This window comes from Eurosta solidaginis, chromosome 1 (genome assembly GCF_040869045.1).
Source record: "Eurosta solidaginis isolate ZX-2024a chromosome 1, ASM4086904v1, whole genome shotgun sequence".
In the NCBI taxonomy this organism is placed as follows: domain Eukaryota; kingdom Metazoa; phylum Arthropoda; class Insecta; order Diptera; family Tephritidae; genus Eurosta; species Eurosta solidaginis.
In genome coordinates this window covers 95919134-95936942 of record NC_090319.1, presented here as the reverse complement: position 1 = coordinate 95936942, position 17809 = coordinate 95919134, and the positions used below count along the sequence as shown (strand labels likewise).

Genomic DNA, 17809 nt, shown 5'->3' with positions numbered 1-17809 from the left:
AGTAAAAACCATTTTAGCCTCAACGGCATTTACTGATCCGAAGGACGTAGTAGCAAAATTAATTGTAGAACAAAACAACGAAGTAACTGAGCGTCAGGTTTTAGCTTTTCGATCACGTGGTAACAGTACATTTAGAAATTCACGTGGTAGTTATCGAGGTTTTTACCCAAACCGCGGCTATACTGGTTATAGAAATAATAACAGTTCATTTTCACACAACAGTAATTATAACGGTAATAATAATCAAAGATACAGGAATTATCACGGAAATAGATATCAAAATAATCACAATAATAATGCGCGTCCAAATACCAACTCTAATCCAAACAATAGTAACAATAGAAACAGCAATTCGAGATCAGCCAATGGTAGAGGTCGAAACGCAAACGTTCGCGCTTTAAACGCCAGTGCCCCTCAGGAGCGAACACTGAGGGAGGACGAATTAAGCGAGTAAGCGAACTTCCCTCACCAATAGCCATCTATTGTTTAAATTTAAATTACTCTGATTTTATAGAATTACAACTAAACGAGTCACAAAAATTTTGTTCTTTCCTAGTAGACACTCAAGCCGACATTTCCTTAATAAAAATATCATGTCTAGACAGAAATATCTCCTTAAATACGAACGACATTATTAACATTACCGGTGTTACTTCTAATTCAGTTTCCACTTTAGGTAAAATTACAGCAAATTTAAATTTTTCAAACTTTTCTATTAAACATACTTTACACGTAGTAAATGAAGACTTTAATATTCCATCCGATGGCATACTGGGTAAAGATTTTCTGAAAATTAACAAATGCATTATTAATTATGAAAGAAATAGTATTTCCTTTTGGGTAGGTAATGAAAAAGTCGCGATACCAATCCTACACGGAACAGAAAGCGACAGTTGTATCATTCCACCAAGATGCGAAATATTCAGACTTTTTGATTTAGGAAATTCACCCGAGCCACTTTTCGTGGACTCGCAGGAAATTGAAATAGGTGTTTTCACAGCTAGGTGCATTGTTAATTGCAGTAACCCAATTATTAAAGTTATAAATACCACGGATGATATAAAGTGTGTCAAAAGAAAAAGTATTCAGACAGAAAAACTTTCAAACTACAATGTTTATACAATTAACAAGACAGAAACAGAAGACAAACGTACGAAAAAACTAACTTCGATTTTAAAAAATCAAATACCTCAACATGCTCATAGTAAACTAATTGACCTTTGCATAGATTATGCCGACATTTTCGCTCTTGACACGGACAAAATGACTTTAAATAACTTTTACGAGCAAAAACTAAGATTGAAAGACAACGATCCGGTATATGTTAAAAATTATAGATTGCCATATTCTCAACGCGAAGAAATAAATCGCCAAGTAAATAAATTATTAGACAACGATTTGATTGAACCCAGTTATTCGAATTACAATAGTCCTTTGATTGTAGTCTCAAAGAAAGATACTAATGGTCAAAAAGCATATCGTATGTGCGTAGATTTTCGCGCAGTAAACAAAAAACTCATTGCTGATAAATTCCCACTAGCTAGAGTTGACGATATTTTAGACAATCTCGGTAGAGCAAAATATTTTTCCACATTAGATCTTTTTTCAGGATTTCATCAAATCCCCTTGCATCCTGACTCTCGTGACATTACGTCATTCAGCACTGATCGTGGCGCATTTAGATGGAAAGTGCTTCCATTCGGCTTAAACATAGCACCAAACTCATTTTCGCGAATGATGACCATAGCTTTTTCGGGTATACCACCCAATGTCGCATTCTTATACGTCGACGATATTATCGTCATAGGGTGTAGCGAAGCACACCACATTAAAAATCTTTCAAAAGTTTTCAATACTTGTAGATCTTTCAATCTCAAACTTAACCCAAATAAATGCAACTTTTTACGACCAGAAGTTACATTTTTAGGTCATAAATGTTCAGCCAAAGGTTTGTTGCCAGACGACTTTAAGATAAACGCAATTAAAAAATATACAAAACCGACTGACAAAGACGCGGTACGACGATTCGTCGCGTTTGCAAACTATTACAGACGGTTTATACCTAATTTTGCGTCTCTGGCAGCGCCTTTAAATCGATTAAGCAGAAAAAAAGTTGAATTTGTATGGGATGTAGAGTGCGAAAGAGCATTTTTATCTTTGAAAGCAGCGTTACTTTCACCAAAATTACTTCAATATCCAGATTTTACTAAACAATTCATTATTACAGTTGATGCTTCCACAACTGGATGTGGCGCTATTTTAAGTCAAGAACAGCAAGGTAGTGATTTACCAATTTGTTTCGCTTCTAAAGCATTTAATAAAGCAGAACAGAAAAAACCTATTATAGAATTAGAGCTTTTAGCTATTTACTTTGCAATCAAGCAATTTCGACCATATGTGTATGGTACCCATTTTATTGTAAAATCAGATCATAGACCTCTAGTATACTTATTCAACATGAAAGACCCATCTTCAAAACTTTCAAGAATAAGACTGGAACTATCTGAATATAACTTTACTATTGTATATATAAAAGGTAAATCAAACGTTTGTGCTGATGCACTATCGCGTATAACAATCGATGAGATTAAAGAAGCTAATAAACAAATTTTGGCAGTACAGACAAGAGCCATGACAAAAAAGGCAAACGACAAAAATTTACATAGGAAAACAGACAAAAACGACGAAAAACAACTTACTTTATATGTCTACGACAAATTTTCATTTAATTTTTCGAAAAAAGTCCCACGAATAAGATCTGCAATTACGTACGATAAAAATAATAAAACAACAAATTTAAGAATTTTTGCGCATATTAAACATAAGAAACTCGAGTTACTTAGTTTTGAGCTTGTTAACGAAATAATGACTTTAGAGAAATTATTTTCGAGGCTTGAATCAGAAGCCGGCAAACACAAAATTAAGCAGATTGAATGGCCTAAAAACGATATTATGTTCGAACATTATACTATTACGAATTTCAAAAATATTGGAAATAAAATTTTAAAATCATTAGAGATTATACTGACAGATCCAGTGGAGACAGTAACAGATGAAGATACAAAATTAAAACTTATGAAAATTTACCATAATGATCCCATTTCCGGTGGACATTGCGGAATGAAAAGACTTTACGCAAAATTGCGAACAAAATTTTATTGGAAGAACATGACTCGCGATATATCGAAATATATCAAAAATTGTAAGGATTGTCTGTTGAACAAGGTTAAACCTAAAACAAAAGAAAAACTTGTTTTAACACCAACTCCTTGTAAACCATTTGATATACTAGTAATTGACACAATAGGACCCCTACCTGAGTCCAAATATGGTAACAAGTTCGCACTTACCATGATTTGCGACATGACTAAATATCTGGTAACAGTCGCTGTACCGGACAAATCGGCAAAAACAATCGCTTCAGCTATTTTTGAAGGATTCATTTTAACTTACGGCACAATGAATGCCATAAAATCAGATTTAGGTACTGAATTTAAAAACGAATTATTTGAAGAATTAACTAAACTTTTAAATATTCAACATAATTTTTCAACTGCATACCATCATGAAACTGTTGGAACGATCGAACGTAATCATAGAGTCTTTAATGAATACTTACGTGCATATTTGAAAGATACGTTATTTGATTGGGATGTTTATTTAAAATACTTTACTTTCCTACACAATACTACGAGTAGCACAGTTTTCGACAATCAATTTTCGCCTTTCGAGTTAGTTTTTGGGAAAAAGGCAACTTTGCCAAATGAATTGAGTAAAGAAAAAATTGACCCGATCTATAACGTCGAAAACTATGCCAAAGAAGTTAAGTTTAGGATGCAGAAAACGCACAAAATAGCACAAAACCTAATTAATAAAAACAAATTACAAAGTAAAAATCTATATGATAAAACTGCACGACCTTTAATTATAAAAATCGGAGATAAAGTAATTTTACAGAAAGAACCTCACCACAAACACGAGAATATGTATCAAGGTCCGTTCACTATAACTAAAATCAACGAACCTAATGTAACTATTTGTGATGAAGTTACGAGAAAAGAAAAAATTGTACACAAAAATAGAATTACTAAAATACATTAATAACTACTTGTTTATATTATATTCATATATTAATATTCTTTTCAAACAGCCAAGAAGGCAGAACAAAAATAATACAATTACAAACATAATACAAATTCAAATGTAAAACAAAAAATTACAAATTTAGATGTAAAACAAAAAAAAAAAACGATAATGAAATGAATCATTCTAAAACTTTACATACACATACGTATTAAAACATATTCCTAATATTTGCATATTGCATTGTATAAAGAAATTTAATTATCACTCATTAAAATTATTTTACATATAAAATATTAAATAAATTTAATAATATTGTATAAATAAACTTAATTATCGTTAAGTATTTTACATATAAACTAATTTCATAAACTGCAAATTGAAACATAAGCTGATAAATATTAGATTTTCATCATTTAAAATATTCCCATTTTACTTTTTCGTAAACTTTGAGCAAAAAAGAAGTCGACAGACTTGATCACCCTGTCGACTCCTTTTTTCCAAAGGAGGGTGATGTAATGGGGCCCTAAGCTCAAGCCAAAGAATCTCAACACATCAAATCAGTCAGCTGATGTTTCACTTTTGTAACATTCCTATCGTGCATAATGCAACCGTGCATGCAAAAATAGATATACATAATTTTCCATTTTTTCGTGTGAGCGGTCAAGTTTTTTTGGTTAACACTTAAATTATAGAGAAGTTCTATTAAATTGTACTGGGGAAAAAGCCCCATTGAAAACCGATAAGACAAATACAATTTGTAAAGTTTATAACTTTGAGCGTGATTAAATCCACAGTTTTATTAAAACCAAACCAACATTCTTTTAATGTGGAAATGGGCGCAGTACCCGAACAACGCGACTAGTTCGCAACATTCTCCAGCAATTAAAGGTGGAACCTTGGATCCGTTCCTGAAAACTACCGCGCATCTTCTCCTGCATTCTTCGCAACTTCTGGTTGGTAAGCAATTACAATTCATCTATAAAATAGGGGTTTTTACATGTAAAGTTTATAACTTTGAGCGTGATTAAATCCACAGTTTTCTTAAAACCAAACCAACATTCTTTTAATGTGGAAATGGGCGCAGTACCCGAACAACGCGACTAGTTCGCAACATTCTCCAACAACTAAAGGTGGAACCTTGGATCCGTTCCTGAAAACTACCGTGCATCTTCTCCTGCATTCTTCGCAACTTCTGGTTGGTAAGCAATTACAATTCATCTATACAATAGGGGTTTTTACACGTGTTACGGGCGGACGGACGGACATGGCTCAATCAAATTTTTTTTCGATCCTGATGATTTTGATATATGGAAGTCTATATCTACCTCGATTCCTTTATACCTGTACAACCAACCGTTATCCAATCAAAGTTAAAATACTCTGTGAGCTCTGCTCAACTGAGTATAAAAATCTGATGAAAATAGCGCAGGAAAATATTTGCGAATAGACGATTACTACATTTCTTTCATTAACAAATTTATTTCTTGAATTTGTGCACAAATTTTTCAAAATAAAAACCAAATTTTCAACAAAAAAAAGAAATTGTTAAAAAAAAACAAACGAAAAATCTAGTGGCTCATGGGTGTTATTAAATACAAGGAACAAAATCACTTTCTAAAAATAAAATTTTTTTTACAAAATCTTATTAATTCAATTGGAGGTTTAAAATAGAGTCCGTCCGATACAATACTCTTTTATTAATATTTTATTGGAAATGCTTGAAATTTTTAATCCATTACGCTTGGCGGTTTTTATGTCGTTCATTATAGAGAACGACCTTTCTGCGGCTGCACTACTGTGAGGTAATATTGCTAAGCAGCATATTTATTAACTCAAATTTTCTTCTAGAAGACTCTTTTCAGTTCCCAATTTTATCTATCCTTTAAGAATATCGTCGGAAAATATCTTTTCTATTTTTTCCTTACCATATAATATTAATGATCGCCATTCGTTGTTAAGAATTTCCATCTAAGTCTTGTGAAATGGAAAAGCTTTAAGTAAGGGAACAGTCGTTGTCATTTGACTAGATTGAATATTTTTTGCATCAAAATATTCCAAAAGGTGTAATTTTTCGTCTTCGAAATTGAATGGTTTCTTAATTTCCTTACAAAGGCAAATGTTGGTAGATTTGTGGGCTTTGGTGGTAGAAGTGGTAGAAAATGAAAATTGGCTAAAGAGTTGGTAGATCTACCAATAAAGTGGTAAAGTCCGTGCACTGACTCAGCCATATGAATGTCCCTCTGCTCGCTTTGCAATTGGTCTCTATACTCAGCTCCCGAGAAGCTAGCTGATGAAGAAGTGAAATTCAGAAACATTGTCTAATAACCATCGTAGTTTTTAAACTTTGTAATTTTTCGCTATTTTTCACTTCTCTGCTCTCCTAAATGCGCCAAATCTTGGAAAAAACCCGCTAAAAAAGAATCGACACACATCATCTCTTCGTCGATTTTAAAGCCGCCTTCGACAGCACGAAAAGGAACTATCTATATGCCTCTATGTCTGAATTGGGTTTCTCCGCAAAACTTATACGGCTGTGCAAAATAACATTGAGCAACACCATCAGCTCAGTCAGAATTGGAAATGACCTCTCCGAGCCGTTTGAAACTAAACGGGGTTTCAGACAGAGTGAGCCCCTATCGTGTGATTTCTTTACTTTTCTGCTGGAGAAAATTATACTAGCTGCAGAACATAACGGCTCTGGAACAATATTCTATAAAAGCGTGCAATTCGTGCTGGCATATGCTGATCACATTGATATCATCGGCCTGTACACCATCGTCGTAAGTTCTGCTTACTCAAAATTGGTTAAAGAAGCGAAAAAGATGATTTTGTTTTTGAATGAGGACAAAACGAAGTATTTGCTGTCATCGAGCAAAGAGTCAGCGCATTTGCGTCTTGGCAACCGCTCTATTGTTGGCAGCCATAATTTCGAAATAGTAAAAGACTTCGTTTATTTGGGAACCAGCATCAACATCAGCTCTGAAATGCAGCGAAGAATCACTCTTGCCAATAAATGCTACTTTGGACTGGGTAAAAAAAAATAAATGTAAGGCGCGATAACCTCCGAAGAGATCTAAGGCTTCTGTTCCAATTTGCGTCGTGATCCTCTTGGTTTTCCCTACAAATTGGCCGGACGGGACCTACATGTTTTATGCCGATTCCGAACGGCATCTGTAAGGCAGATGAATTTTCACTGAGAGCTTTTCATGGCAGAAATACACCCGGAGCGCTTGCCAAACACTGCCGAGGGGCGACCCCGCTTAGAAAAATTTTCTTCTAATTTAAAAACCTTATTTCTAAAATTTTGATATTGCTTTGCCCGGGGTGCGAACCCAGGGCATACGGTGTGGTAGGCGGAGCACGCTACCATCACACCACGGTGGCCGCCTTTGGACTAGGTAGGCAATTGAAAAGTAAATCTCTCTCTCGGCCAAAGAGTACAAGTCAATTGTCGTTCCCGTCCTGCTATATATGGCCCAGAAGCATGGACCATGACAACATCAGATGAAACGGCTCTGGGAGTGTTCGAAAGATTTATAGACCTTTACGCGTTGGCGATGGCGAGTACCGTAGAAGATTTGACGATGAGATGTACGTGCTATACGTAGACATGAATATAATTCGGCGAATTAAAACGCAGCGGCTGCGCTGGCTAGGCCATGTTATGCGACTGAAAGTTGACGCTCCGGCCAAGAAAGTGTTTCTATCGGAACCCGCCTATGGAAGCAGAGGTAGAGGGCGGCCCCCACTCCGTTGGAAGGACTAGGTGGAAAACGATTTAAACTCCCTTGGTGTGACCAATTGGCGCCGGTTGGCAAAGAGAAGGAGCGACTGGCGCGCCTTGTTGGACGGCCATAACCTTTTAAACGGTTAAGGGCCAATTAAGTAAGTAATTTTTCGCTAATATCAATAACAAAAACAATTGTATAAAGCAATATAAGCCTGTCTTGCAAATGAAATACAGGAAATAACCATTTTTGCTGATAGTCTAAAATAGCTTTGCCGCCCGTCACTAATCTTCATAAATTTTTCTTTTACCGCAATAACACTATTTATTTAGTTAAGACAAATAAAATAAATACGAACAAAGAAATAAATACGAAAATGTATGTGGGTTGGATCGATTTAATGTCCCTATTCGTGTGAAAGCTTCAGTACAAAATTATCCAATTTTTTCCTCTTTTTTCCGGTCATAAAAAACACCTCAGAATTTCCAAAATCAAGTATCGAAAACTTAAAACACCTACTGAGAATCGAACCTCTCGGGGCTTAATTTGGATGTGGATTGTGTTATAGATTAAAGTCTTACAATAAGCTCCTCTGGCACCAACCTACAAACAAGTTTCGTAGAACTCTAGAAGAAAAGGAGATCGGTAGCAATCCTGGAATGGTCATGTCGACTAAGGAGTGTGAAGTATAGCGACCGTAACAACAACAGTACAAGTCCTACCACCACTTCACCATATCGCAACAGACAAACACTGCGTCTTAGATTTTCATACGTTGAACCATGCCAGTGCATAAATCTTCTGAAAAACTTCTCTCAAAAATTTCATGTTTGATCGCATCTAATGATATTATCGTCCAAGCTTCTTACAACCGACGACTATGATAAGAGGTGAGGGTAGTGTCATTATAAAAAGATGGGTCAGAAATGGCCTGCGGTACCAGAACAAGGATATTTTCCGAACTGTTAAAAGTCGCATTTACCATCCACATTAGTCCGTCCGTTGGTGTCAAGGAACTTCTCACGATACAGACATCACTTTATAGTTTCTCGAATATATATCAGAGAAGCAGATAAGTCTCAATCAGAATCAGAATCATTTCAAATGGTATTTAAATCTGTTGTTGTTGTGTTAACAGTGCTTCGCCCCATTCAATGAGCACGACCACTCACAAATTGTCATCAAAGTCCTCTAACGAGAGTCCAAGGAAACTAACAGTTTCAAAAGGGGCGGACCATAGGAAGACTGGTGTTACAATTACATGCAGGACATACGTTGAGGTTGCTTCTGGACATTTAAGAGTTTAACTTGTTACAGTATCCAGAACGATGTTGGTCCATAGTGACTCGTGTCTCCCTTGGTAGTGTGCTTTCATCTTGTGCAACAGATCAAACTGCTGTGTTGGCAAGTGCCGGTTCTCATCATAGTGCTCATGGAGAAGTTCCCTTAACCCCCATGTAGGCGGGGCTAGATCAAGCAGTTGTTTGCTAGGGTGTCCTGGTTTGTGACAATTTAGTAAAAACTGGCTGTTCAACATTTCGCTGTGCTCTTTAATGTTGAGCTCTTTGCCATCACTGTGTAGGTGGTGTTCAGTGGTCATAAGGAGACATCCCTATACTTGCTTCGGCTGACCAACCGATTTACATTTTTTTGTTTGAAGAAACCACTATGAAACTAAATGAAACAAACACGGGTACAATTTTTAAAAACCTATTAATTTTTATACGTAAATAAAGTCAGATTATTGAGACGATCTCCTGCCCGATATTGTTCCTCCTGTCTCTTATTTTCCCTTTTCTCGCACTTCTTTCTAACCACCGCCGCTTGTTCAGTAACGCATCCGATTTGATTCTTATGTTGTGAAAACACATTCTATGGTAACGCTGGTCCATTTGGTCTAATATCAGAAATGTGTTAACATATGGAACTAAAACCAACTTATAAACCATCTACGATCTTAAGTTCTAAAGTTACCAACAGATTTTGCATTAGTTTTTATATATAAGATTAACATATTCGAAAGGCTGCCTAAAGAATAAATTTCAAATAAATTACTCGGACTCTAAGAAAGAAAGGGTCCCAATATTAAGCTTGTCGAAGGCACAATTTGGCTAACGGCCTTTTCGAGCAAATACTTTGGCTTGTCCTACTTCACCGTAAAAAATATTTGTTTTGTTTCTTATACAGGGCAGATAAAGCAAAGGTTAAAGCAATAACGAAATCATACGGCGATTGCTGCCGAAAAGTCCTGCACCGAAGGATTGGTTAAGTTTTGTCCAACGTCATTTGGCATTGCCGCGAACACAGATTAAAAGTAGCATTTGGGTTTTTCCACGCAGTCATTAACTATTATGACCAACTAAAAATTTAAAAAAAATTGTTAAAGAAAACTCTACACTTTACGTAGCCAGATCCACGCATGCAGCCAGTTTGTAGGTAAATTTTCATTTAGCATTTCAACTCAAGTGAAATTTAAACACATCGAATAGCCGTTTACACATCACATTAATACAAATTTACATAGCAACAACCATGTATATATGTTTGTCTGTTAGAGTAATCCTGCATCCGTGTACGTGTTTCGTTGGCCGTTGGGCCACACTTCCTTTCAAACGTTTGTACGAAAACCGGCGTGAATACGCGAAATGTCCAACTTGAAAATGCTCGTGTGGCAAAGTGTGGAATTTACGCAAAGTTGCACAAAATATTTTAAATATTTTTTTTACATTCGATTTAAGACAAGATAAACGCGTTCTACATTATTACTACTACATACACACATATGAACGTAGTAAAAAAGATCAGACCGACCCGAAAATTTGTTTTGATTTATTTCGTTTGTTTTTTTTTTTACAAATGTCTACACTAGACGTTTTTGTTGTTGCCGATTTAATTTTTGCCACTCCGCGCAAATTCTTTACATTTGGACTTTGTGCCAAATTTTTGTAAGTTAAAGCGCGTTACCGGCATCAACGACATTCGTTCATCGACTAAATATCTGCGACCAAGTCCAGATTGTACAAACAAATTGCAAACGTTCGACGCTACAATCAATGTTACTTGGCAGAGCGGTTGTTGTTGTAAAAGAGTATAATACTTGAACAACATACATAGAATTCGTTGATCCAATAGTTTCGCGAAATACTTAATGGTTAACTAGTCAGCAGGCGCGGGTGATATCGTCAACAAGTTTAGTTTTCAATGTATGTATGCAGGTAGGCTTTTTGATTCGCAAGATGTGGAGTAAGCGAAAGAAAGGCTTGGCGCTTGACTTTTGGTGCCTACTGCATTGCCTGAAGGGCGGGGGAGGGGGGGGGGGGGGGTGCCGTAATTGAAATGTTTTAGATTTTTTGATGGCAGTAGACGCGTCTACTCACGGCTTAGTGCCATATCAGTCACAAAGCTGCTGAGAGTTGGATTGGATATAATCTTATGTACATACATACATACATACATATACGCCCAAGTATATTCATTATATTTGAAATTTTCGCCGGCTCACATTTAATCAACTCATTTATGTTTACGGTTCCTGTTAGATGGCTTCGGCGTAAAATTTTGAGTTGGATAATGTTAACTCTTCATAATTGTTAAAGTAAAGAGTTTTTTATTGCTGTAGAACACACTTTTTTATTTCAAATTTAATTTCAATCGTTTTTGCAAACGGAATGTTTATTTTTACGTTTTGTTGAGAGTAATCATCATAATTGGCGTTGTGTGGTGTTTCGTGATTTACGCTGATATTTTCGATTGATGATAAAATTAATTACTTAGAAAATTATCATAATAAATGTATGTATTTACTTTAACCATCACCTACATTTACAAAAAAAATCTTCACACTTATTATTCTTGGTTTACATGTTGAAAGTTCGCAAAGGTATGAGATTATTTGTCAAAATGGGAGATTTTGAGTGCGATTTATTAAAAATTTTCGTTTTTTTTTATTTTTTCTAACAAGTTGCTTTTGACTTTATTCTTAACACATTTTTTTATTTATTTTTATCATTATTTTATGTTATTTTGTTTTATTTTATTTTGTTGTATTTTATTTTTTTATTTTATTTTATATGAAATAAGCGGTGATTGCCCTAATTGCGTTTAAATGTATGAAAACATTTATCTGAAGCAATTTTTTTTTAATTTAATTTATATAATAATTTTGGAAAAAATTTAAACAACGTTGAATGCGTTTGTAACACTTCAGCCATCGTAGGAGTGCGGGTTCAAATCCCACTCCCGGAAGAAAAGGCTTTGAAGAGATTTAAAAGGTATAATCGAAACAGCTGTCGCCTTGTCCGTCCTGATGTCACGTTGTTTAAATCTTTCCCAAAATTATTAAATTTATTTTATTTTATACAATTTTATTTTGTTTTATTTTATTTTACTAAATTTTTTTTTTACAATTTTTGTTGTTATATCGGCCTACTGATTTGTAAGATCGCGGGTTTGAATCGAGCTCAAGGCCTAACAATAATTATTTTATCATTATTATTGTTATGATAAATTTTTTCTTAATTGAAAAAATTATTAAATTAGAATAGAAGAAAGAAAAGATTAGACAACTGCCAAAGCTCGTTGTATATATCCATTACCATTAGAGCTCGATTCAAACCCGCGATCTTACAAATCAGTAGTCCGATATAACAACAAAAATTGTTAATACATCCCAGAGCACGGGGAAAAAGTGTCAATAAAATATGACACTATGGCATCATTGCAATCAAAAACAAGTCCAATTTTCACATCCATTCTGCAACAGATGTCGCAGTGCTGTGAATATCAATTGGCAAGAACCAGAATAGAAGTAGGAATAATGAAGACAAACAAAAAACCGCTGTGATGGCTGAATGGTTATAACAGCGGCGCCTAAACGTTGCCGATGAAGGAATTTAGCAGTTCCCGAAATGGATCTATACAACATGCTTTGGCAGTTGTCTAATTTTTTCTTTCTTCTATTCTAATTTAATAATTTTTTCAATTAAGAAAAAATTTATCATAACAATAATAATGATAAAATAATTATTGTTAGGCATTGAGCTCGTTTTTTGTTTTTATTTTTTATTGGATTAAAATAATTTCATTAGGGGATTCGCTTTGTCTTGCTTGTCGGTGCATGGATTGCACGGAATGCATGGATTGCAGAGTTTGTAAAGTCACAACAACAAAATAAGTACACGCCCCAAAATTATATGCAATCCGTGCAATTTATAGTATGCTCAAACCTACTTATGTGCAAATAAATTCGTGCAAAGAATTTTAGAAAAAGAAAATCAACCCTCCTTCAACAGTGTTCCTCTCATTTCTCAAGGGAAAAGATTGAACAATTGTTTTTCATATTTTTTCATCATATTTTGTGGTTTTATGTGCCAATTTTTTGACACTTCTTACTGATGCATGCTATTACTTCGCAATGAGGTGCTCTCGTAGTCTTGCATATTTTGTCGTACAATATAAACAATCCGTGCAATCCGTGCTCCTTGCAAGACAAACCGAAACCCCCTCTTACCTTGCATTATTACCGGCTAACGGCTGTTCTAATTCACTTTTGGTTACCACGCTAATGGATCGTGCCATTCGACGCGGCTTTGTGCTGCCTTCCTTATAGCCCAGATTCTCCATTATTTGACGTTTTTTTTATGTATCTTTTTGTTAGTTATTTTAGCAATTTGATTTCCTAAAGAGTCACAAAAAGCTATTTCTTATGTAAAAGTTATTTTTCATTTGTGTTTTTGCTTTGGCTTTGTTTGTTCTGCGCTGGTGGCTAGTTTTCACTGAAATATAAATTTAAAAAAAATGTTGATTATATAATAAACATAATTTTCGTTTTAGACTATTGAAATTTATTTAATAAATGTTAAAATTTTTTGTCCGTCCCTATTTGGGTTGTATCCTTACTTCATTCAGTGAATGTTACTCATACGCCATGTATCCCTCGAAATGATTTATTTAGTACATAGGCTATCAAAACATAATTTCAAAACACGGGAAATGACACTGATTTTTCGGAATACAATTTTTTACTCCCATTGTGGATAAAACAAGTGTTATATCTTATCCATAAACAGCGTGACAAGATGTCTAATATGACTACTATCTAGCGTTTTGGCAGCGTTTCGACAGGATTTTCCATATGGCGGCGCATAGGGCCGGCTATCTTCAGCGGGTGACAGAAAGCAATACAGAATGAGACCACGATAGTTACTGTAAAACCCAATTAGAAACCAGGGCATATGTTATACAATAACTCCGAACTCTTAACAAAGTAATCATAAATGTTGAATAATACTAAATAAAACTTTTTTGTTTCAAAAAAAAAAAAAAGAACGATTTCTGTTTGAAGAAATCATTCGAGTTTCAATATTTTGTATTTTCTTAATGTTGAGATGAATAGTCAGTCAATTCCCATTTTGAAGAAAAGTAGTGGAGCTTTGACAGAAGCTCTTATAGTCAGAGAGTTGGACTTAAAAATGTGAAAGAGTTTCCGAAAGGCGATTTTTCTCATATTTGGTTGGATTTTAGTGAAGGAAACGTGGGTACCTATTCTGTAGACTCAACCTCACGGTGTCAAACACATGGATATTATTGCGTGATCAGCGGCCCAACGAAACAGCTTGATGTTTCCAACCCAAACACTTCAGTGCCGAATCGTTGGTACCAAATTAGATTGTAATCGGGTGTAATCAAATTATTACCTTGGTTAGATAAAAGGTCTGGGGGATGTGATAACAACCTTTTCTTTGACCTTACGCAGAAGGATGATTGGAAAAAGTATGCTTAGGTTAGAATAGGTAAATTGGCCGCTTTACCCTTGAGGGCGTATCAAGGGAAAACTTCATTGCCAACTTTGCAAAGGACGAACGAACACCCCATTATTGTCAGCTTCAGCGGAGAAGATTACTCCGAATAGAATGTTTTTTTGTCAGTTTGAGCATGGCAGAAACTGTATAGCTTTGTTAAGTATGCTTTATTGTCAACATTTCCAAGAGTGAACTCACCTCGCATTTGCGGTAAAACCGCAGCCCCCGCGAATCTCCCACTATTTAGCCAATCCCAAGGACAGGAGTCGAGACCTGTATATAAGTATTAAATATGCAACATATACAGGCCAAAACTGGCTTTTCCTGCTCCCTGCTGGTACAGTATTTAATGACAACCGTGATAGGTGATGCACGTGACTACATTGCTCCCTTTCGAGTTACACTACTATAGATTGGATAGCCATGCATTGAAACGGGTATACCTACAGCGGGCATATTCTACTACCACCAACCCGCAAGAGGAAGGCCGAGGAAATGTAGTATAAATCAAGAACTCCATAGTAAGACTACGAAAAGTTGGAAACTTGCGGTCAGCACCCCTTTATAGGCCAATAACACTGACCGACAAATTTTAGACCCCGATATGAGCGAATACTTTTCTAAATGCTTTAATACGCCAAAACTGAATCCTCTATCGGAATTTTTAAAACGGCTCTGCTTTTCGAAATACTTTTTTCCTGAAAGTGACCAAAACCCGTTTTTTACTCTATTAGCTAAGCATTTTCATTCCGAAAACGTCTTTCTAGTAAAAAACAACATACAAAATTTTAAAGTGCAACTATTTTTCTTGAAACAGTTTCATTTTTCCAGGGGCTCCCTTTGGGAGTTGAGATATTGTTCTTTAAAATATACTAAGTTTGCGATATTTAAAAATTTTTTTCACAAATTTTAAGTCTGCTTCTAGGCACGTTTGTTAACTAAAAACTGCATGTGGACGGGTACAGCACACCACGCTTGTTCGTAATAAAATTATATCAAACTTATAAAACAAAAATTTAAGAAAAAAGGAACTGTATCGACTAATCCATTTGCCACATAACTGCCAACCCCATTTAAGAAAGTCTGCCCGAAATTGTGCTACACATATTGCTTTTAAACGGTATATGTAGATTAAAATAAAAATATAAAATTTAGTTTTAGTGGCAAAATTACGCTGGCGCAAAACGTGATTTTCCTATCTTCATGTTAGAATATCTCGAAAATAGGAACCAAAGCAAACAAGCAAGAAAATCTAAGTTCGAGTGAAACCGAACATTACATACACAGCAGTGCACTTGAAACGCTGTTGTTGTTTGCTTTGTGTGGTTAATAATGTTATAAGGCTGCGCAATAATACATATATGGTTCTATTTGGAACTCATTTTCGTTCCAAAGAAGCAAAAAGAATACAGATTCTACCACTAATGAACTTGAGCGTGTAAAAATGGGGATTTCACTACAATTTAGCAACAATAAAAATAAAATAAAAAATGTTAAGCACTTCCTTTATATAAATGGACACAAATCAGAGAAAAATGTCTCCTCCTTATATAAAGACATATTCTTACTAAACTTTGATTTTTAAATTTTGATATAGAAATTGCAAAAATATTTATGAGAAGTAAAAATATAAAAGTGGAGCACACATTACTTGGATTGGAAAGTTGGTGGGAAAGGAGGTATTATTAGTCAATCAGTTGCGCTCCACTTTTATATTTTTACCTCTCATAAATATTTTTACAATTTCTATGTCAAAATTAAAAATCAAAGTTTAGCAAGATTATGTCTTTATATAAGGAGACATTTTTCGCTGATTTTTGTCCATTTATAAAAAAGGAAGTACCTACTTAAAATTTTTTTTTTTTTTTTCTCCTTTTCTTACATTTTCTCGGTGTCTTAAGCTATCTGCTAAGTTTTACCTTTGTAGCTGTATGAGAACTTACATAAAAATCAATCCCGAAATTCCCTCCGTTCCGTTTGATTTTTCTAAATATCTCAGTCCGTGCACCCCCTAGCGAAACCTTTTGTATTGTGTCATCGGCTGTTATCGACCTCTGAATTAAGTTTGAAATTTCAAGTCTCTAGCTCATCGAGAAGTTACTTAAACCCCAGTTTCCAATTTCCAAATTATTATCTAATTTTTTCGATCCGTGCGCCACCTAACGGAATTTTTTCTCCTTTTCTTCCTTTGTCACGGTGTCTTAACCTGTCTCTGAGGTTTCATGTTTGTAGCTCAATGAGAAGTTACTTTAAAATCGATCTCAAAATACCAAATTCCCATATTATTATATAAATATTTCGATCCGTGCGCCTAACGGAATTTTTTTCTCCTTTTCTTAAATTTTCTCGGCGTCTTATCCTATCTGTGAAGTTTTACAGTTGTAGCTTAATGAGAACTTACATGAAAATCAATGCAAATATTCCCTCCGTTTCGTACTATTTTTCTAATTATCTCCTCCCGTGCGCCCTCTAGCGAATCTTTTTGTATCGTATCATCGGCTGTCATCGACCTATGAATTAAGTTTGAAATTTCAAGTCTCTAGCTCATCGAGAAGTTACTTAAAAGCTGGTTTGAAAATTTTCAAATTCTTATCTAATTATTTCGATCCGTGCGCCACCTAACGGATATTTTCCTTTTGTTGCATTGTCACGGTGTTCTAACCTACGTGTAAAGTTTCACGTTTTTAGCTCAATGAGAAGTTACTTAAAAATCGATTGCAAGATTTGTATGAAAAGCGTACAAACATTCAACCGACCTAATGTAAAGGAAGTAAAAAGGGTCGGGAAACGGCTATTTTCAAGATTTGTTTAAGTTTTGCTCTTAGCTCAACCATACCACTACTGGGGTAGCATATCATTCAAATCTATTTAAATACCATAGAGTTATTGTAAACTTTGTTAAGGTTAGACCTTTAGAAAAACTGGGCGTGGTGTTTTACTGATTTTGATTATCTTCATTTAGTCTATGCACTTTGGCAAGGATATTGTCTCTGGCAAATTTCAATGTAATATCTTTAACGACTTCTTCTAAATGTGGTGCCACGCCCATGTTCCAAATTTTTTTCGGAATTTACGTTTTGCGTCATAAAACCAATCTATTCGCTTTTGAATTATCTGATTTTTTCCCATTTTTCTAAATGTTCGATATTGGAAAAGTGGGCGTGGTTATCGTTCGATTTCTCTCATTTTTAATAC

General features: G+C 35.0%; 2 protein-coding genes across 15 annotated transcripts in view; one reads left to right on the top strand and one right to left on the bottom strand.

Annotated features, from left to right (window-relative positions):
- Nucleotides 1-17809, top strand: part of mRpS9 (mitochondrial ribosomal protein S9) — a 137584-nt gene that overhangs the window by 19661 nt on the left and 100114 nt on the right. The gene's annotated exons all lie outside the window — the stretch shown is intronic.
- wtrw (water witch) overlaps nt 1-17809 on the bottom strand; it is a 58483-nt gene that overhangs the window by 9048 nt on the left and 31626 nt on the right. For 5 of the 13 annotated variants that reach the window (XM_067759221.1, XM_067759220.1, XM_067759217.1 and 2 more), the window contains exon 2: nt 13324-13588. In XM_067759221.1, coding sequence (XP_067615322.1) covers nt 13324-13436 — 113 coding nt within the window. In that variant the 5' untranslated portion in view covers nt 13437-13588. The other 8 variants (XM_067759223.1, XM_067759224.1, XM_067759226.1 and 5 more) reach the window with 8 other exon arrangements.